At 41.0% G+C, this 23,074-nt stretch overlaps 1 protein-coding gene and 1 long non-coding RNA gene across 2 annotated transcripts in view; one reads left to right on the top strand and one right to left on the bottom strand.

Moving 5' to 3' along the window:
• The window catches only part of ablim2 (actin binding LIM protein family, member 2), a 96,951-nt gene that overhangs the window by 27,300 nt on the left and 46,577 nt on the right, over positions 1–23,074 (bottom strand). The window contains exons 7-13 of the mRNA XM_039821737.1: positions 22,595–22,634; positions 13,759–13,848; positions 11,289–11,347; positions 6,717–6,794; positions 6,450–6,593; positions 4,797–4,829; positions 2,677–2,794 (exon numbers count right to left, since the gene is read on the bottom strand). Of these exons, the coding sequence (XP_039677671.1) occupies positions 2,677–2,794; positions 4,797–4,829; positions 6,450–6,593; positions 6,717–6,794; positions 11,289–11,347; positions 13,759–13,848; positions 22,595–22,634 (562 nt within the window). The remainder of the gene's footprint in view (positions 1–2,676; positions 2,795–4,796; positions 4,830–6,449; positions 6,594–6,716; positions 6,795–11,288; positions 11,348–13,758; positions 13,849–22,594; positions 22,635–23,074) is intronic.
• Positions 16,757–18,752, top strand: LOC120572441. Its single transcript, XR_005641447.1, has 3 exons — positions 16,757–17,061; positions 17,162–17,274; positions 17,462–18,752. It is a non-coding gene; the product is annotated as an uncharacterized LOC120572441 (long non-coding RNA).

Here is a 23,074-nt window from a genome sequence, read left to right as displayed (position 1 = left end):
TATGATACGGCTGAGTGCAGACTGTGATATTCCCACTGCTGACGCTATGACTGTTTGAAATGATCCTGATTCCAATATTTGTAATGTCGCGAGGAGTTTAACAACTGCTGGAATGGAATGTGAACGCTGAGTCGGAGATTCAATGTCATTCCAGTAACTGTAATATGCATGGCTGCTTAATCTGTAACGCTTAATGATTTTGTGTTCACTCAACTGAAAAAGTGTGATCCTTGTGGCAAAAATCTTTTCTCGTCTTTAGCTCGTCTCGTTAGCCTATGGTTCGTCTTGCTCAGATTACTGCTGCCATTTCACCAGGAGGCATATGCAAGGAAACCCGCTTCCTGGTTCACACCTGCTTTTGAGAGGCGGAGAATTTTCACCGCGCTTTCACTGGCGGTTTTTGTACATAATTATACATAATTAGGCGCAATTTATGCTTCTCTTATGCTTCTTATGCTTGGGAAACTCCCACTTTCCCCTTCACCCTCCCACGGAAAATCGCAATTTGCCATTTTCAGTTCCTGTGACAGGCAGTCTGTGCTTTTACCTCAGTGCGGCCTGTACATACCTCGCCTTGCTTTTACACGCACGTTGCAAAACAAATACGCCTGAAGTGGCCGCAAAAGCGTACATCTGGCCCTCAGTGTCTTCATAGGTAAGATTTTTTTGCAATATGGTTTATAATATGGCATAGTACATATCCAGGGGGATACATTTGTGGTCCATTAACAAAAAGCTCAACAACACATGGTGAAGACTTTAATATTTAGATCTAATGTAAATTTGAGAACATTTCCCAATCATGATATTTTGGTTGTGTACAACCCAATATCTGGCCCAATATCTATTTAATAAAGCAAGCCCTATCATCATCTTCCAAATAAAATTGAAGAATTGACACAAGGCACTGGCATAAGTTCTGATGGAGTGACACTGAAATGAACCTCCCCAAGGACATTTTGAGAATTGAACACTTAATTTCCTGCATTCTGGCAAATTTGCACTGCATCCATTTCTGTTGGAAATGTCTTTACTTATGTATTTATTAAGGAAAACACACACACACAAAATGTGTGAAATGTGATTTGCGAAATGTCGTGTTTTGTGCAGGGGTGTCAGTCAACAGGTTATTTTCGCGTAAAACTGAGTTACTGAGTAACTAGTAAAACTAGTTTTAACATCTCAAATTTTTAACGCAGGTTCTGTTAGAATTGATCATGAAGCCCAGTGTACCTGTACAGTTCTCTGGTTTATCAGTGAAGTGAATGAACTGGACTTCAGACTGGAGTTCCTGAACGGGCCCAAAGGGGGTTGAATGCACACCGGCAGGTCCGCATTATAAAAATGTGTAAATTCCTCTTCCTCTCCATGCAGCTCCCTTACTCATATAACTGAACATCCAGGAACTACGGATTTCCTATCGCACACAGGGTGTTTTTTCTACTTCAGCGTTGATTATGATGTTTATTGCAACTTTGCTCGCTTACAGTGTTGCTCTTTTCCAATGAAAGCAGCTAGCACTATCTCTAAAAGTTGCTGAAAGTCGCCATATGATGTCATATGGCTGACATCATCCCGTCTCATTAGCATAGCACTTAGTGGCTGTGTGTGATGACTGAGAGGAGAGGGAAAGACAGCATGCTGATGGCAGAAGAGCCGCTGACTGGGATCACTCTGAGCAGCATGCATGGAAATCAATTACAATATCATATATCTCACTTTTCTTCTGATGGTCTGAAGTCCATAATTTTGTCGCTGGTCGCTTTTTAGAAATAAAGTCGCTAAATCTACTGAGAAAGTCGCCAAGTTGGCAACAGTGCTTGCACAGCAGCCGTCAGTGGTGTTGATTGGCTATTATTTATGAAGTATAACCAATCTATGTTGCTGTGGGCGGGACATTGAGAGAGTGGTGACCAGAGGCAGAGAGGCGTCAGCATACCAAGCCTCCAGGAAGTGCGCCGGGCTTCGAAGCAAATTTGACATAGCGGCCAAACAGTGGAACTACAACTCCCGGAGCGTCACGTCATGACCCTCTGGTCAGATAACGTTTGGAAAGTCTAGAAGAGCCGCACGATTAAATCATTTAAGCCCCACTCAACAGGAAGTAGTCGGCTCGGCCGGCGGAGGTCTCTAGTGTTCCTGTTCAAAGGGCCGCACAAGGAGGAAGCATCGCCAATTATTTGGTCATTTTATACACGGAAGTTGAACTTTTTTGGCTTCACGCACCAATGAGCAACTCTCAGAGGAATAAACGAGGCTCTGCCTCCGACGCTGTATCCAGGCGTGATTACATATCCATGCTGCATTTGCTGTAGAGGGAATTATTTCCACTGGACATTTTGACCACAGAGATTAAAATATGTTGGACTATCCTGGTAGAACAATAATTGCTGGATAAGGGCAACACTACTATGAGGGTTTCTGGAAAATATGTGTCATTGTTTTGTGGTGTTAAATGATTTCTAGTAGTGAATATAGGCCTAAATACATTTGCATTAAGCAAGCATTTCTGTCCAGTCCCATGTTGATAAGAGTAATTCAATACATGCGCCCCCTCCAAAACCCACGGCTATGATCATGAGTAAGGTGATCCTTCATAGATTCAGAAACACAAGCTCAAATTGTGGAGGATTTCACATAACAGCAGCAACACATGGATAATGCTCTGTGTGATACCTGGTCGGCTGTAATTGGTGGGGGAACGACACGGGGTGTACCGTCCGTAGCCCCCCAGGGAGCTGTTGGAGCTGGGGCTGGAAGGCCTCCTCTGACGGGGGGACTTCTCCCCATCGCCCTGGACGCACAAACACATCAAGTAAAAAAAGTCAGTGCTTTCAGAACATTACCTCACTCACTCACTCTGTAATCACATTCCTGCCTGCCGGACCTCCTGTTTCATTTGGACTTTTTAAAGTTTATATCGTCAATAAATCATTGAACTCTTCCTGCTGCATCCTCATGTTTGGGTCCAACCCTGCATCTCTGAGTATTGACAGTATGTGCCAAACAAAAGTTAAAGCCCTTGAATGTAACTTTGGATTATCCACAAATTCTTCGCGGTAGTATCAACGTATACTTTTATTTTTTGTAATTTAGATTTGTAAACATTGAACCTCATTTTAAAAAGGGGCCCTATCTTCCCCCCAGGTGCAGCGCGCGCAAAGCAAAGCCCGACGCAAGTGTCTTTGCTAGTTTAAGACCGACGCAGTTATCAATTTCCCGTCCAGCGCCCACGTCGTTTAAATAGCAAACACACCTGCGCCCATCTGTGGCCCATGGGCGTGCTGGTCTTACAGGGAGGTGTGTTCAGGTGCATTCTGAGCGTATTGCTGTCTTGAGGCAGCGGAAAGTGATTGCGCCATTCACCAACAAAAACCTGGTCTAAAGTCAATAACGCAGCATTTCATTGTTATTTTAACAGCACATTACGTTTTTATTTATTTATTGAGGGTGTGTGACATCCTCAGTGAGACCAAAGGCCCATCCAAATTTCAAGTTTGTAAATCACTCGCGGTTAGTGAATAACTGGGTTATGCCAGTTCTTACCGTATACATGAGCAGGAAGAATGGGGAGAATGACAGGAGTAACTCTACTTATGGTACAGTGGGTGGCACTCTGCCAGCACACAACTAGCTTCTTATTGTGGTTGACCGATGTCAAAATTACAACGACCAGCCACAAAATTTGTAAAATTGAACAACTTTGTTTCCTTCACCCAATCGTTACACTCTTGAGGAGTCGAGCCAATGGGCATTTAACAGAATAAGACTTGGGGCCTTTTCCAATTACCAAATTTGTATGTAAACAAAGAGGCGTGGCAGAGCGCCAGAGAGGAAAAGACGGAGACAGAGCAAGGGGTTAAAGAGAGATAATTAAACCGCGGCCCCGTGGTTAATCTACGGATCGGGCCGGTTGGATCATATGAATTAACACAGTAAAATAATACATAATTAACAAGGAAATTAACGTTCTCTAAAATGTGAACATAGCAGAGCTGCTGTCAGACGCTCGAGAATGTCCAATGATATCAGCTGTAGTGACATTACTGTGCACATGGAAACATTTACAATTACTGAAAGCAGCCTCTCTAATCATTAAAGTAAATTATTTATATAGAAAACACTCATAAAATGATACAATACATCATTAAAAAGGAACGCAGCCAGCAGAGACTGCCGAGGGACAGTGAAGTGTCCATGTGGGTCTCTAAATCAGAGAAAATATTTCATTCAGGTGGATGCAGGGTGGATGGTTTTATGCCTACGGAGTCTTTTCTTTCATGATTTAGTTCAGTGATGAGAAGCTGCTTTCAGTGATTCCATGCGTGCAGTAATATCACTGCAACAAATATCGTGGGACATTTAAGCAGCAAAACTAAAACCTAAGTATAAACTTGACAGAGGAAACAGAACTAAACCTTTAGCTTCTAAAATAATCAATCAAGTTAGGCCTGCTGTTCCTTGTGTGTAAATGTGCACAGCGTCTCTCTTAATGGGGACGCACTTGTATGACAACAAACAGCTCTGCTCTCTGCTCTGTTCACATGTTAGAGAATGTCATTCATATTTTAATTAATGATGTATTATTTCACCCAACCATCCACTGTTAATCAGAATGTCTTATGAGCGGTCTGCGGATTAACCACGGGCCCGCGGATATCACTGCAATTGATATTTTAAGAATTGGGACATCCTGGCCCGCTGAGATGGATTTCCTGGGCACAAGCCTGATTATAGCGCAGACAAAGAGGCAGAATGCGGGATAATTGGGATAGGGCTATCGTGCATTATATTACCTCAGTAGGAGTAGGAGAAAGCAGCTGGGGGGTCTGCAAATGAAGAGGGGGAGAAAGCCAATGATTAGGACAAACTCATATGTGAGGTTATATGAGTTAACCATCCACCGTGAGAGTGATCATTCAATGTCAGTGAGTCAGCACATCCACAGTGAGGACATTCCCAATGGACGGATGAGCTGAATGAAGTGGGTCTAAGGTAGACGGTTTACTTCACACACTCAGGACTATGGGACTGGGACTGCACTGCAAAGCAGGGCTGGGTACCCAATTCAATTCTTTTTAGGCACCGACCGAATTGCCACTAAAGTATCGAGTATTGAAAAATGCCTTGTCATTCAATGCCCAATTTCAATACCTAAGAAGCAAATCTCATCAGTCAGTGAGCCAATAAGCATGCAGCATGCTTCAACCAAGGAAAAACTCTACGTTACACAGAGACAGGGCTCATGTAGTAGGAGCTGTAAAAATGAATAAAAAGATTTGTGCCGTAATGTGTAATGCTTTAAGTTCTTTTTGTTTTACAAAATTTGTATAGAAAAAAGTACAATTTAGGAACCGGTATCAAAGTCATGTTCGTATTGGTACTGGTATTGAACATTTTTTAACAATACCCAGCCCTACTGCGAAGAATGATGTTTGTGGGAGAAGCAAGCATGGTGTTGATAAATGACCGTGACTGACTTCACTGTCAGAGTGGGGGACGATGATTGAGGGATAGCAAGGCAAAAAAGGAAGAAAGAAAACTACTGACAAAAGGAAGTTTACTCAATCAAGTTAGGTTTTCATCTGTGTAAGATATAAAAGCAATGAAACCTGAGAAATATATTTTGATCATTGAAATGGCTTGGAAAAACACAGCCATTGGCAGTACTCCTTAACCCGACGCACCAGCTGGTTTGTTACACAGGACCATGTGAGAAGCTGTCATTGGAAACTGTTTGGAAAAGGACAGGCACTTTGAAAGAATACTTGGTAGGTGATTGGATGAACCAGCTGTCTATCATTGTTTTGAAGGAACAGTGGCGGCCGTCACATACACCTAAACCACCCACGCTGTAGCTGCCAGTAGCTCCTCACTGGATGCTGATTGGGCCCAACCGCTGGGGGGTTCGGACACAAACGCGTTACTTGAAGCCTGACGAGATGGATTTTCTTGCGAGCTTGTGATCCTGTGATTCTCACGTGATCTCAAGATATTGCGAGAATTTACTTAATAGAATGAAATATAAAAGTACTTGAAATGTACCTTAGGGATTGGTAATATATCGATATTGTGATATTAGATATCTTAATATGACGTCTTAATATGTCTTCCTGTTTTTTAAGGCTGCATTACAGTAAAGTGATTTCATTTTCTTAACTTACCAGACTCTTCTAGCAGTTCTATTTTTTGTCTTTAACCACTTAGTCATTATATCCACATTATTGATGAATATGTATCTAAAATCTAATTGTGAAAATATGTTCTGATAGCACAAATAGTCAAACCTACAATATCGGCATCGAGGTGTTTGGTCAATAATATTGTGATATCTGACTTTCTTCATATTGCCCAGCTCTAATGTACATAGTTAATTCCCACCACTGGATTAGAGAGGTGTAAAGATAGAGAGCAGAAGTGAAAACCAGAGAGCTGTGAGGCTGCTCTACCTCTCCATAGTGCCTTTCCTCAGACGGGTAGCTGACATATGGAGAGTAGGACAGCATGTCCGGCCTGTCTATGTTATAGATGGCCTTGGTCTTTGGAAGAGCCGCCAGGTCCTTGTAGTCCAGCATTTCCTCTCCTAGTTTGGCCTGGCAGCAGAGGGAAGACAACATGAATCTATTCATCATGTACTGGTATTAATTTTTTCTTGAGTAACTACAGGTCATTAGTATACAGAACGCTGCTGGAAAAAGATGAACTATGTGTCTTACATAGATGACTCTGCTGGGAGAGCCTGAGGCGCTGGATGCTGGGACTGAAGTAATGCTCTCAGATGAAGTCCGGGTCACCTGAAACACACACACATACACAATTAGGGCTGCCCCTGAAAGTCGAAGGGCCCTATTTTAACGATCTAAGCGTACGGCGTGAAGCGCCTGGTGCATGTGCGTTTAGAGCGTGTACAAATCCGCTTTTGCTAGTTTGACAGCGGAGAAAAGGGGTCTGTGTGCCAGATGCATGGCTCAAAAGGGTTATACTTAGCGTCTTAATTAATCATAGGTGTGTTTTGGGCGTAACATGCAATAAACCAATCAGAGTGTCATCCCCATTCCCTTTAAAAGCCAGGTGCGTTTGTACCTTGGCACATTGTTAGTATGATGGCGGATTTGCTGCTTAATATTTTTATTTTTAATCTTTTGCATGTTTGTGTGCTGCTGCGAGTCCCTGTGTGTGTAAGAAACATAGTGTGCGCGCTGTGCACGAGCCTAGGCACATTTTACTAATGCACTGTTAAAATAACAATTCAAATGCTGCGTTATTGATGTTTGACCAGGTTTTTGTTGGTCAATGGCACGATCACTTTCCGCTGCCTCAAGATAGCAATACGCCCAGAATGCACCTGAACACACCTCCCTGTAAGATCATGAGTGCACAGATGCTCGCAGGTGCATTTGCTATTCAAACGACGTGGCTGCTGGATGAGAAATTGACAGCTGCGGTCTTAATCAAGCAAAGACTCTATCATCAGTTGGATACCCCTAAGTCGACTGAGATTCTTCAAGTCAACCAATTTTTTAATTAATTTTTATTTAATTTTAATTTATTTTTTTGGACATTTTGGCCTGGATAGGACAGTTGTAGACAAGAAAGTGGGGAGAGAGCGGGAAGACTTGCAGCAAAGAGCCACCGGTCAGATTCTAACCCTGGGCCGGTGCAGTAAGGACTGAGCCTTGGTACATGGGGTGCACGCTCTACCAGGTGAGCTACCAATCAGTTGTTTTTGTTGTTCTGTCAGTGTGCAGTGTACTTCTGCGGACATTTAGGCCCGTTTAAGCTCTGAGATAACGTTATCATCTGCTTTCTGCTTAGGAGTAATAAATGTACAGCTCACGGCAACTTAATATTATATAATCTCTAGCTTTTGTTTGATATATAGTGTCAGCAAAAAACTTTGTTGCACATTTCCGATCCGTAGCGTAGCAAAATTAGCATGAATTAGCTCAGAGGGCAAGCTTAGCTTGTTTACATAAGTAAACGTGTCTGTCACCCTGAACATCTCACCGAACCCCCTTTATTAAGTCTGGCATTTCAATAAAACATTACTTGATAGTCTATATAAAAAAAAACTTGTAATGAGTTTACACTAAAACTAAATCTGTTTAATAAAAGAGAGAGGAGGCGGTGGTCTGTGCATCTGGCTGTTGCCATTATTTAGGCCTACATGCCGTGATGCTGTCTAACAAGCCGTGCACCATGCGCAAACTGTCAAATAAAAGAAGCGAACCATTAGTCCAAGATTCGTATTATATAGCCAAATCGGATTCTGCTGACAAATCCCTAACGATTATGTTTTAATATATTGGATGCACACAGGTTTAGGGAGGTGACAGAGAGAGATATTACATACATTTATTGTTCATCCAATTAAAGGGGACATGGCATGAAAAACTCACTTTCTCAGTGCTTTGCACATACATATGAAGTCCTTACCAACCCACAAACTTCGAAATAAGACAACCCAATAGGTTTTTGTGGGCTCCCTAGATAATAAAACATGGGATTCAACAAGCCATTCAGATTCAGCTCTGTCACATGCAGCCTCATTAGAATGTATACCGCCCCCCATCTCAGTATCTCCACCCACAGATTGGCTTTTTCAGGAGGGGGGCTTAAAGAAACAGGCGCTAAAATTAAGCATTTCAGAAAGAGAGTGAATACAGGTACAGTATATTGAGACACAGTATGAGAAGTATGAATCTGAAAATGAGCATAATTTCTCTCATTCAAGGTCTTTGTGTAAAGAGATATTTGATTCTGATTTTCAATTCAAATCTGCCTTGTTCTTTTCCTTTAAGGAACCACATTAAACTCTGTTCAGTGCTGCATGTACAGTATTACTGTAGTTTGTTGTTTTCTTAATGAATTAATCCCTTGGCTATTTTTTTATTAATTGGGGGTTTTTTTTGTCTGCAAAATGTCAGAAAAGTTTAAAATGAAACACCCATCACAAGTCTCCAGAACCCGTGGTGACGTCTTCAAAGTGCTTGTTAACAACAACCATTCCAAAACAAATGATATTCCATTTACAATTATATAAAAAGATAGAAAACGTAATTTAATGTATATTCAAAAATGTTAAAGTATTCCTTTAAACTATATGCCTAAATATAAACTATTGACATTTTTATTATTGTTGGTACACTTTGTTCACCAAAGAGCTAATTTTTATTTCATTATGTTCAAACAGCACACAAGTATCACACATTGGTGCTATTAGTGAAGCTGTGGCTGACATGGCAATCAGCACCAATCACAGTTATTGTTAAAGCACACAAGTTGAAGAAAGAGGGAGCTTACCCTGTCAGAACAAATTAAATATTGGTAGTTTGATCACTATCATCTTGCATGATCATCAGATCATGCTCTAACAGAGGCCTCTGTCTGTCAAGTCGTGTGAGTGATAATCTCTTCAGATACAGATGATATCTCCTACAGATGCAGGTACTGACATACATCACTCATCTCTATTTGCTCATGAAAGCATCCCTGTTCATGCACAGAGTGATGAGATCGACATGTTACAGCATCATCAGTCCCTGACCAATCAAAGGTCTTTACAGTGGGTGGCCTATGGGTGTGGCTGCTGCTCAACATGAAGCAACTAAAGTAGTATGGGGTCAACAGTTATGATCAACCCATGCAGCGTATGGGAGTGGGGTTTGGGTGGGTGCAGCGACGTACAGGAGCACCAACCTGTTGCTCAGCGATGTCATTGAGCTGTATCCGGACCTGCTTCTGGGAAGGAGAATGGTTATGATGAGGAATGAGGATGGGAGATGGAGGAATGGTAGATACTGGATGTGAGGCTACAGGGTGGCTGATGCAACACTAAAACAATGGTAATTTGTCCTGATATGCCCACTGTATTGTGATTGGTTAGTTACATACTCATGGTACGTACTGATTTGTCTTGAGGTTGACAAGTTGAACTTGTCATAGTCACTACATTTACACTTTTATTTTTCCAATTTTGAACACAGGTCTTATCATTTTTCACAATACCAAACACCACATACCTCTGTATGCAGATGATATACTGTTTCAGACGGAAATCTGGATACAAAAAAAAATCTGCACTATCCCGCCTGAATACCTCTATGAGACATTTGGCTACCCCATTAAACTCAGAATCTTACATAATTGGGAAAGGCAGGGCAGCTTTATTTGTATAGCACATTTCAGCAACAAGGCAATTCCAAGTGCTTTAAATAAAACATTAAAGAGCAGCTAAAATAATTAAAAATATCAGTTAAAGTGAATATAAAAACAGCTAAAATAGAATAAGACAGGTGGGAAATAGAATAATGGAGGTCTCTATCCACCCTTCAGTTACAAGCCCTGTGTCAATTAACTACAGCAAGGTGCTTGTGAAGGTAAAGACTGAACTACAAAGATGGAGCACATCTCACCTCTCATTCCATGTTCATATTTCATTTTTTTAAATTAATGTTTTCCTACGAATCAACTTTTTCAGCTCTATGCATCACCCAGTGGAATGAATTATATTCTGCTACCTCCAAATTTATATGGGGTAAAAAGAATTATAGACTCTTTTAACCCTCCAAAATGTGACGGTGGACTGGGATTTACGAACTTCCAATGATACGGCCATTTGTGTTGCGTCCTTTTGGATTCCATTACCTATGTGTCCTGGTACTCGAGGAAAACCTTGTTCTCCCTCATAGACTACAAGCTCTAATCTATTCCAACATTTCGACTAAACATTCTAAAACTAAATCTTTTACTAATACATTTAAAAAAATTATATCCAATTGATACCGCCATTCTACCTTATTCCATGACAGTGGTCTCCAGTTGGGAGGACGTCCAATATCCCCAGTGGAGTAATAATGGTGTACACACTCTGGAAGATGTTTTTAGAGCAATGGGTCTCTGCTCGTTCCAAGACATTCAGAAGCTCTTTCATTTACCTGGACCTTTTTTGTCTATCCAAAACAGCAATGCTGAGCAATGACATTTAAGATGTTCTAGTACTTATCAGAGAGGTCTAGGACAACATCGGAAAGAAATTCAACTACTATTTAATTTTTAGCCTTCAATTTAACCAATCCTATCTCCCTATTTACAGCTGTACAATTAAGAAACAACATCTTACATCTTCCCAAATGACATCCAAGTAACAATGTTTAGTTAAAAAAATGGGCTCTGTGTTCTAATTTGGATCTATTTTGGTTCCAATGAGGATTTGTGACAAAAAGCCTCATGCATCTTATCTTATCTTGACAAGTATACCGTCGTGGCTCGGCAGCCTTTCCACCCACCTTACTCTTCTCCTCCAGCTTGGCTGCTTGTCTGCATGGAGGATGCCAGATGGTAGATCCTGAAGACAGAGACAGGACAGGAGCTGTCAGATTGGGATTGTTTCCATTTACTTCCAAGAGTAAACTTAAAACTCTCCTCTTTGATAAAGCTTATAGTTAGGGAGTGAGAAGTTGCAGCGTTTGTCTTGGCCCAGGTTTGCCTTGGGACAGATTTGCCTTGGACCAGCTCTTAGTTATGCTGTTATAGTTTTAGACTCCTGGGGGACTTCCTTTGAGCTCCTCTCTCCTCTCTCTTTCGATCTGTGTGCATCTATATCCCAGAAATTCTTGTTAATAACTTAGCTCTGGGGAGCTTATTCCCCGGAGTCCTTATGTTGGGTGGCACCTAAATCATGGTTGCAGCTGTCGACGTGGTCCTTCTTGGTGCCCTGCTTTGCCCTGCTACACCCTGCTATGTCCTGCTATGCCCTGCAGTGCCCTGCTATGTTCTACTATGCCCTGCTACACCCTGCTATGCCCTGCAGTGCCCTACTACGCCATGAACTACTACAACTGCTATCGACACAGCATAGTATAGTAATATTTTGCGTGGCAATACTTTATAGATACACGGACACCAAGTATCAATCTTTTTTAATTCCACATCAGAATTCAACTTTTTGCTACTAGAATAACAAAAATCAATTGCTTTTTTCAGTCCACTAGATGCTTGAAATGAGATGAACAAACAGAGAAATTAAAATTTATCTTTTTAAATAAAACAGATGTTGACAAAGTTTTCCTTTGGGGACATCTTTTAAAGTTGGAAAAAAGGTAATAAATTGCAATATATCCCAGAATATCGCAATATGTTTAAAATCGCAATAATACCATATAGTGACATAAGTATGATGGTAATATCGTATCGTGGGGCCTCTGGGGATTCCCACTCCTATGAAATACCTACTGATGACTAAATACCCCACAACTAATGACATTCTCTGTGTCCACAGCTATACTTTGTGTTTAGGAACAATAAGTTATTATGTATTATCAATTAGTATAATTGATTAGTAAATGTTAGCAAACATGCCAATTCAGATGGTGGTGATACATGACCATGGTGAAAATCAGGGGCTAAACATCAGTATGGTAACATGGTCGTTGACAGACAAGGGAAAACTTTGGCAACATCTGTTATATATATATATATAGGACACATTTAAAAAACTACAGTTGGTATTGTTTGTTTAATACTTTGTACTTCATTGTTTTTGCCTGCTGTATATTAGCTTGTACTGTATGTGTTGTTTTTAGGAACTTCATAGGGTTCCTGTTGCTAGCTTTATACAACTATTTGTTTCCTTCAAAAAACAAATGTACATTCTGACATCAGCAAAGAAAGTACATGAATAAGTGATGAAGCAATATTGATTCAAGATAAAGCTAAAAAAAAAACAACAACATCATTTTTATTACTTTTTTCTAAATGAGCTCAACACTCTGGAAGGGAAGGAAGGAAGCTTTTTTCACCACTAAATCAATCTACCCTAGATTGACAAGTAGCAGTTCAATGCGAGTTTAGATAAATGGAGCAGCCATGGCAAAGCACCAGCTGCTACTTTGTGTTAGTGCCACAGCAGCAGTAAATAACAACTGTAACCCCAGGCCATTAGGAACAAGGAGAGCCACAATACACTGGGTTCATACTGCTGATGGTGAGTAAGAGGATATAGAGTTTAAATAGTGAAGAGAAGGAGAACAGAGTGAAAAATGAAGTAGGTCACTACTATATCTTTAGCTCTTCTTTGGCTTCTTATTGTCTAACAATAGACAGTCATGCAGGGTTTCAGTCAAATTTAAGACTTTTTAAGACCTGTATTAATGAAATGTAAGACATCAAAAACCACAAAAAGTCAATGTCAGAGTCAGGAAACCTCACTAAATTTGCACTTCCCCATAGCTGAAGAATAAAATCCTTTCCGAAAGAGACTCGCGCAGCCTTGCATTCAGCTGCAATATAAGATGCGTCTTGGTCTCATTTGTAGTCGTAATGCAGCCAATTATATTTGGAGTAGGGAAAAAAAGAACTATAACTAGGGCTGGATGATTAACTGAAAATGTACAGACATCGAAATTCTGAAGCTGTTGTCGACGTACTTTTCCCATGATGATAATTTTGATAATTTATTCCTGTGTTGATAGGCCTACTTTCTCCCTAAAAACATTCTAATGCATGTATAGTCACGTGACTTGACTTATAAAGCGCTGCGGGAGCATTTCAATGACAACATTAAGACCTGTTTCAAATTAATTAAGACCTAGAACACAATTCTTCAGCGAATTTAAATAAAAAAAAAATGTGTGTTAGCATTGGATCCTTTGTGGTCAGGCAGATACAGTACCTACCCTGAAGTTTGGAGCTATAGATCTTCGATAGATAACATATTTGTAAGGTATTTGACTCAAGTCCCAAAAACAGCTTATTTACCTTGCAGGTACATTTCTTCTCCCTCTGCAAACATCTGCTCACAGCGGGCACAGCGGGCACATGCAGGGTGGTAGTGCTTCTCTCCAGCCTGTTGAGCATTAAACAAAAGGACAGGTTAGGGGAAGTGTTAAAGGGGTACTCAAGAAATTAAGTATTGCAATTCAATAAAGTTTGGGGACTTGAGACATTTAAAAAGTATTCAGGATCAGAATTGAAACAAAAAAGCCCAGATATCATGACTTTTAGTCCGTATGAAAAACAGTGTCCTACACTTCCCACAATGCAACTCAAATCCAAATTCAGATAACCCTCATAAAAATCAGTGGAGTGGCTCTTTATACTGTAGCTGAAAAGAAACAAGCAACAGCAGTCGTATCCTTTAAAATCAGACCTAGAAAGCCATTGCCATTAGGAAAAGAAAAACAATAGATCAAATGTTAGCAATTACAAAAAACTGTTAAGTTATGAGATACAGGACTTTTAATTAAAATGCCTTAACGTCAAACACTTGACATATTATCAAATGAATGAAGACTTATTAGCTTCTTTTGAATGGCAAAGTCCAAATTTAAATAAACTTCACCCGGTACCTCATATCTTTTTGAGTATCTTATGATTATTTAAAATTTTCTCATTCCAAACTTTCTATCTAATTTTTCTTTCTTTTCCTGGCAGAAATCGTCTTCCGTAGGTCACCTACAGTCTGCTTATCTGCCTAAACTGTTTAAGAGACATGGCAATATAATGTATAGGCAAAATCTGGCTCATGCACGGTCGTGACAATGAAGACAAACCATAAAACAACCACTCCTAGTGCAGTGGATGAATAGATAAACAAGAAAACAGTGGTAGTGAATTTCATAGCTGAGTGCTTTTATGGAGGAGTGTGTCTTGATGTTTTGTCTCTTGCACTCAGAGTTCATAATGGTGTGGGAACACCTACCACCTCAACCATAGAATGATGCAAAGACATGAGTGTTTTCGTGGGCCTGTATACCTGCATTAACATACTCTCTGTGTATCTGAACGCACACTTTAATAGAAAGGTCATAAGTAGCTTATTAAAATGCTGATGCAGCATAAATAATCAGTCCTGAGAGTGTTAGTGAGGTAATTGTAATTCCAAGTGCAATTAGCATTACTTGATTGATGTGCCACCAGCTGCAAATGACCAGTAGTGGAAGAAGTATTCAGATCCTTCATTGCAGTAAAAGTACTAATACCACACTGTAAAAATACTCTGTTACAAGTAAAAATCCTGCATTGAAAAGTATGCAAGTATCATCAGGAAATGTACTTAAAGTATAAAAAGTACTTAATGCAAAAATATCCTCCTATTTTAGAAAGTGTAAAGGATCCAAACAGTTGTGTTTAATGGTCTCATCATTTCATTTCATTGACTTGTAGGCCGTTATATTGTTGGCTAGTTTCATTTAGAATAAAACATCCGATCTTATAAACTACATGTGTTTTGTGTGCAGAAATCTTAATGTGTAAAATGAAAGAAAAGACTCAAGTGAAGTACAAGTACCTCAACATTTGTACTTAAGTACAGCACGGGAGAAAATGTACTTTGTTACATTCGACCACTGCAAATGACAACAAAGAAAAGGGTGTGTTTTATTATTTAGCCACAAGGTGGAGCACTTGTGTTGAGTAAGGAGCACTGCAGTTCCAGAGAAAGGTACAAAAGTAACAGGGGCCTTAAAGCATTCCAATCAACTTAACGTTAGCATTCCACTTGACTTGAAAGACTTGTGATTGATCAATATCCCTTTGCAAAGAAAAAAAAAATCCAGGGAGGGGGAGATATGTTATCCAGAGCTCAAGTAAGAACCTACAAGCCAGAGTGAGGGCAGGGAGGGGTCATGGTGAGGATTGATGTGTCTGTGATATTGCTTTGCCATTATCATATGAATTGTTTCTGGGCGTGTGAAACCACAGGGCCACTGGGGGAAGAGGTCTTCAGGTGACCCTCTGAGGACCCAACCCACTGGGAACTTGTTGGGGTCATATTATCCTTGGGATAGTTATTTACTGTATGCATGTCAGGTTTGGGTAGGTTTTCCATGGGTCCATATCAGCTTGGGTCCAGCACTTTGGACCATGAAGACCTCTACATTTAGAGCAAAACATCCCAGTAGTTAGGCAGTTTCAGTGCCTTGTTAGAGGGCACCTTAGTAGTAGTTGTTGCAGTTGAGTTAAGCTATTGCTTTTCTTGAATAGATTTTTCCAACCTGGTTCAGGAATTAAAATAAAACGTATTTAGTCCAAATCCTGATATTCTCGCCAAAACCACCTCCTTTTTAACAAGTCATCCAGTCTGTTTGGTAATCCAAATACCATTTCACTTGTGTAGTGCTGATTTTCTCAATACTAGTGCCTTATTCTGTCTTGTATTGTGTTGTCACAACAAAAAACATCATTTGAATTAAATAGAATTATCTCACTCTGTTTTCTTGTTGAAAACACGCAACGACGCATGATGGATAGTCTTTGTGTTTTCTTCTTCATGCCAAACAGTCATCTGATATCTGCTGATCCCTGCCTCCCCAAAGGCATCCCTTCTTGCTTCAGCAGCGGCCTGATTACGCACCATCCCCTATGAGGTCCCTCCATTTTGCTGCATCATTTCAATGGAATCATACCAGAAAGCAGGATGCCGACACCCTATTTCTTGGAAACACCCTGCAGAATGCTCATTGCTTAATACTCTGGACCGAATGGGCAGCAGAAAGAGAGATGAAGCAACCAGAGACATGTAGATCTGACCAATGAGCAGGGTGACTCCAGGTCCAGGTATTATTGGGAGAAAAACAAAGGTCAGGTGCTTGAAAACTGGCAGCATGTTGTGGCCGCCTTGCCAAAAGCTCATATTTTGAATACAATAACAAAGACCTAGAGAAAAGAGGAAGCTGACTTTGAAACATTTAGGCCAGAGATAAAAGGCCTGGAACTGGATTGAAATTCAAACATGGAAAGCATGAGAGGGCCGGAAAAGAGATAGCCCAGCAATCAAATCCTTCCTTTATCAGAATCCAAGGCTGCATGAGGGGAAAATTATCATATTCAATGTCCTTTGGGACTGATAAGTCAAGGAGGAGGAGGGGTTGAGGGTGGTTTGTAGGGGGGATGAACTTGAAAGCTGACCATTGGATGTTTTACTGAGGAATGACAGCCCTGGCTGAGCAGCTGTAGCCGGCTGAGGTTTGTGGCCGAGACTCCTGCATGCGTTTTGGATTTGTGAAACAGCTGTGGTAAAGAGTTGGGAGAGATCATGACAGCCAAATAGTGAAAGGGCAGGTGAGGTTGCAAAGAGCTGCTGCGCCTTTTCTACTTCTTTATTTACCCAATTAAATACAGACCATCTGCTTTCTCTATCTAATGTCCTGTCCAATTTCAGAAACGGGCCAGAGAGGTAGATTCCATTCAGAAGATTGGAATGGATTTTGGTGCATCGGGCATGGCTACAGCACAAACACACAGAGGAAATCAGTGATGCTTTTCGTGGACCAGGTCAGTGTCATCAAGTCAAGTATCAACCTCTGTTTGACAAATTTGAATGTCTTGCATTCTGATGTACAAATGAAAAGTAACAGAAGTAGTTTTGTGAAGAAAGAAAAACAAGAGCTTGAGAGATAAGATCTAGCCAAGCACTGCATATCGGCATATGTTTTAAGCATACTAAAACCCTGCCTTACAGACTCCATCCACAGGGGGAAAAGAAAACGTTCAACTTCCTGGCTAGAAAACTGAACTGACAAGCAGCTACCAACCGACATGCCCACAAACAGGGGATTCCGAGAGTTCCGTAGATTAATTGTTACTCTTGGAAAGGTTTTTTCGGAAAATCAGCAAAGCACCTAAAGCATACTGAAGCCTTTTCTCACATTCAGGGTGATGAGTTTAACACTTCCAGCTTGTTTGGAACAAACACAAGAATTAAGTAGAAAGACAAAGTAAACAGATCTACCTACACATGATCAGCTTTGCAAAGCGAAGACACTGAGCCTTACAACAGCGCCTTCTTAGGTCTTACATCTTACTTGGACTTGGATTTACCGCCTTGTCTGCCTCAAAGTTCAGTAAGTTTCAACTCTGACCTCATTTGTCAGTGGCCTATCAATGTGCACAAAATGAGTTTACAGCTGTCTGTCACCTAAGATAACGGGACCAGTGATGGACGATGCCCCGAATCTTTGTTCATAGTGGGGTTCTTACTCATCTTATTCTCCAATGGACAATTATTTCCAGTGCATTGTTTTGTGGAAATACAGTCTTTGCTTGGCTTGTTGTTTAAATTTCCCGGCACTCATTGCTGACGTAAACCCCTGTGCTCCGCCTCCACGGAGGGCCTGACAGCAAATCCAAGGAAAGAGTCATCCCAGTACCCACTCGCACTACGTGACTGAGGGGTGATTTCTGGGAAGAACAAAAAATAAATGCCACAGCAATGAGCCGCTGAGCAACAAAGATGTAGGTAGAGTTTCAAGTCAACCTGCTTCACCGCTACCACCTCCAGTTATTGACTCCATACATCCACACAAAGCACACTCTCTGATCTCAACCAAATGTCATGACATTTTGAACGCTCCATCTCTCTGTTACTGCTTCAAAGTGCAGCCAAGCACAGGCAGAGTGAATGGAAATGGATTCCATACTCACACACAGATGCATTTGATTTAATAAAAGAGCTGGGCCTGTATTTCTTAATTTATTCTGAATCTCTCAGAGGAATTACGCTGTAGGAAGTTTGATTTCATGTTTTTATTAGGTTGCATGGAGGGTAATCTTTATTATCATACAATATTAACTTGAAACCTTCCTTTCCATTTGTTTTAAGAGGTGAGGTAATGAAAGGAGAAGAGAAGGCAGATAAAACTTGCCTGGAGCTGATAAAAACAGGACCACTCTGCCACACACACACACACACACAGACACACACACTCTTTTTAGGAACAGGTGCTTTCCATCCTGTGAGATGGTCTTGGGCTCCAGACATTAAAGGGCCAAATAATTAAGAACACACATGATGGCCTGACACAATACTGTAGGAACTGGAAGTGGATGATGTAATTTACACACACACACACACACACACACACACACACACACACACACACACACACACACACACACACACACACACACACACACACACACACACACACACACACACACACACACACACACACACACACACACACAGCAACATGCTCTCATCTCATTTCTTTTGTTCCCAGACTCTGGAACCTGAGAGGTGTTTATGAAAGGAGAGAAAGGGAGAGACCGCCATGTGATGAAAGAAAAGAGAGAAAGTGTTGTTTGTCCCTATAATGCTGCTCTGTTGCTGCGAGGTCATAGCCGGAGCTTCCAAGACCCCCTGTCTAAAAGCTTTCTCCTCCTCCTCCTCCCTCTCTCCATCCAAGGAGAGTATCCCATGTCCCATCTCTCCATCCCTCCATAACGACAGACTGCTTCACTAACACCACATTCTCCTGCACTCATTTTTACCTCTCAAATGGACTCTCTTGTCGAATCGTATTAATCCCTCTCTCCCTCGTTCCAATTGTGCATGTTCTGCTGTCTTTTCTTAACCACTCAACTTGCAGGCTCGGATGCATGGACGTACCTTACTGGATTTAGATTAATTTCACAATCCCATACGTTGAACTGATGGGGGATTACTTGAATGGTAGTCTATATCGACGAGGTTTCGTTTACGGGATTGCTCCGTTGTTGCCGGAAATTCTGCCGGATGTTCCTCTTTTTCCGCTAGATGTCCCTTCCCTTTCCACTTTCTTTGTGTTGGCGTTCTAACCTCCGGTGGATTTCTGAGGACTATGGTTAACTGCTCCTCAGATCTCTGCAGGGTAAATCCAGACAGCTAGCTAGACTATCTGTCCAATCTGAGTTTTCTCTCGCACGACTAAAACTACTTTTGAATGTACACATGTTCCACCAAAACAAGTTCCTTCCCGAGGCTATTTTGTAGAGGCGCTGTTGCTCCGTGCAGTGCCTAGCACCGCCCAAGACGATTGTGATTGGTTTAAAGAAATGCCAATTAACCAGAGCACATTTTTCTCCCATCCGAGAATGCTAGGTATGGTAGGTAGAGCTGGTAATGCGAGATTACTTGAATGGTTAATATTAATAAATAAGTGGTTACACCAAAAGTCTCCATTACAAAGCAAGGTTAGCTATATTTTGCCCTCAGCTCACTGAAAGTCATCATTCCTACAGGACCACAACATGGACACAAGTACTGAGTTTCCGACAAAGTGACAACTAGAGCGACATAGCAAGAGTTCTGTATATCGATATTATATCGATATCATAATACAGGACTTGATATCGTCTTAGATTTTGTATACCGTGATATGGTAATTTGAGTGTTGTCTTTTCCTGGTTTTAAAGGCTGCATTACAGTAAAGTGATGCCATTTTCCTGAACTTACCAGACTGTTCTAGCTGTACTGTCATTTGCCTTTAACCACTTAGTCATTGTATTCACATTACTGATGATTATTTATCTAAAATCTCATTGTGTAAATGTTTTGTAAAAGCACCAATAGTCAACCCTACAATATAGTTGTGGTATTGATATTGAGGTATTTGGTCAAAAATATCGTGAATTTTGATTTTCTCCATATAGCCCTAATAGCAACATTTGTTTAGATCTCAATAATCACTTATCACTGCAGAGATACAATAAACATGTTGATACGAGCATGAGTCCACTCTGGTGTAGAACAGGGTCTCTAACTAAGACAGGCATTATAGTTAACCACACATATAACACAAGACAACCATCGCTGCATATGACCATAATTGCACTCATTTCGACATGATTTGTGACAATGTTTGGTTCAGTGCGCACTCCATCTATCACTGCAGCGCAGGATAACATATTAATTTTAATGCTTTTGACAACACAGCCCCATAACTCAAGTCAAGAATGTGCTACAGCCAATAGCCAAGCAGATCCTGTGTGGCTGGTTATTCCCTGCAGACTGACACACAGCCGGCTGCAGAGGGATGAGTGCAGAGCTCACCCCGGGTGTTAGCCTCTCCAAGCTGCCCTGTGCACTGCTCCTTCTCATACTCACAGGGAAAATAGAGATACTCAGTGCTGGTCTCAAATTTGTGCATACACAGGTAGCTATTTCAGAAGCACTACTCATGTATCTGCATTAGCAGTGCATAAGATCTGATGAAATTTTAATGATCGCTTTGGGGAAATGGGGTCATCACTGGAATCTCTTGACTGGAAATATGACAATGAGAAGTCTAAGGAATGTAAAATAACAGGATAAATTATGGAAATTAATTACAGCAGAACACAGAAAGAACAATATGGTGAGCAATGCCGTTTAAAGGGGCACACTAATGATTTAGTGTTGCACTTGCATACAGTTAGGGGACTCACAAGAGACAGTTTGAAAGAGAAAATCAAAGCAGAAAGATGATATATCCTGACTTTTAGACCTTCGTATGGGTAAAGCTCCAAAATAGCTGGATCCTACACTTCGCATGATACAACTCTTTGCGTCTTTCTCTTCTTTAGACCCTCCCTGCCTGGTATACGCCTTTTCAACTCCTCTGCTCACATTGTTGGAGCTATACAATACACAATTTTTTTCAATCATTTTCATTAGCACATTGGAAGTCCCCTCCCACTTTCCAAATGTGTTATCTCAGACATTTTACTGTCCGTTTATAAAGAGGGGTAGTATTTCCCCCCATAACTAGTTAGTTGACTTTGACATGTACAATTGGTGTAAGGCCCCTTCATGTATTGATCCTGCAGCCATCATGCATTCATAGACATGCTCTCACTGCTATTTGTTGAATATTACACAGTAATATCTAAAGTATATATTTGTCTTTAACAACTGTGCAACCTAAGGCTATGTGGGTTGCATTCAAGTAAATTTGTTTTCTGAAAAAGTGACGGCTTAATGTCTGTGTATCTCTGTGTATCTCTCTCGTCATCTAGCTACAGTAACTAGCAGGCTAGATAGCGACCAGCTGTCTTTATACATTTAGTCCCCCACTCATCTGTAGATGGATACTACAGTCAGAATGCCATTCCAAGAAAAGAAATGCCATCTTTCACTGTCATGTTTTCAGTTTGGTTTGTTTGCCTGTCAGCAGGTTTAAGGAAACACTACTGGTCTGATTTCCATGAAACCTGGAAGTACCCATATCCTTTTGGAGTGTATCCAAATCACTTCGCAGATACACAAATTATTTTCACTTCTGTTATGAGACAGTCCATGGGCTTGGTGGAGGACTACACTCTCTAAGTGCTTATCTATATATTCTATTCAATTAATCAGTCCATTAATCCATTATAATTCTATCTATTCACTTATTTCCTACATTCCTCTTACCATACTGATCTCATCAGGCAATGAATCAGTCTACAGAAATGAGGTTCTGTCTCTGGTGGACTGGTGTCATTACCATAATCTAGATCTGAACATCTCTAAGACTAAGGAGCTGGTAGTGGACTTTCGGGAGGAACAGAAAGGCTCTCACACCACTGACCCTAAACAGAGTGGGGGTGGAAAGAGTTGACAGTTTTGAAGGGGAACTATGCAGTTTTTTTAGCTTAATTTACCTTAACTGAACAGCTTCGTTTGGAATTGGAATGGTTATATGACTTTTTTCGAGTTGAGTGGTGGTCTCTCTTCCCCCTAGCGCCTGTGAGCAGAAAAACCACCCTTGCAACTTTCGGCCGGCCTCAGCATCAGGAAGTATTTGTTACATCGTGAGACCTGATATCACGCGATGTAACAAATTGCTTCACGGCACTGCACACATACACCCATTCAGGAACCGGCTAACAAGGTAGTGACAGAGTTTTTCACACTATCGTCATGGCTAAGCTGGCAAAAAAGAAGCAGAAAGCTAGGAAAGCATTGTCGGAGGAACAGAGAAAGAGGAAACAGCAGACTGAACGAGCGAGGAGTCAGACACCAGTAAACATAGGAGCTGCCAAATATCTATTCTGAAGCTGTAGGGGGGGGCTCTATAGAGAAACCTGCGAGAAATGGGCAAAACTGCATAGCGCCCCTTTAAGTTATTAGGCACAACAATCTCCTCCACTCTGAAATGGAATGACAATTTGTCCTGCATCATCAAAAAAGCCCATCAGAGACTATTTGTCCTACGTTACCTCTCAAAAAGTTTGGAGTTTCGGTGGGGGGGCTGCTGCAAATTATATAGAGCTGCCATAGAAAGTGTGCTGACTTTTTCGATATCTGTGTGGTTTGGTAACTCCACAGAGAAAGCAGAGAAAGCAGTTGGAC

Source organism: Perca fluviatilis, chromosome 14 (assembly GCF_010015445.1).
Source record: "Perca fluviatilis chromosome 14, GENO_Pfluv_1.0, whole genome shotgun sequence".
Taxonomy (NCBI): Eukaryota; Metazoa; Chordata; class Actinopteri; order Perciformes; family Percidae; genus Perca; species Perca fluviatilis.
Note: the sequence above shows the minus strand (reverse complement) of the source record. Positions and strands in the feature narration are given on the sequence as shown.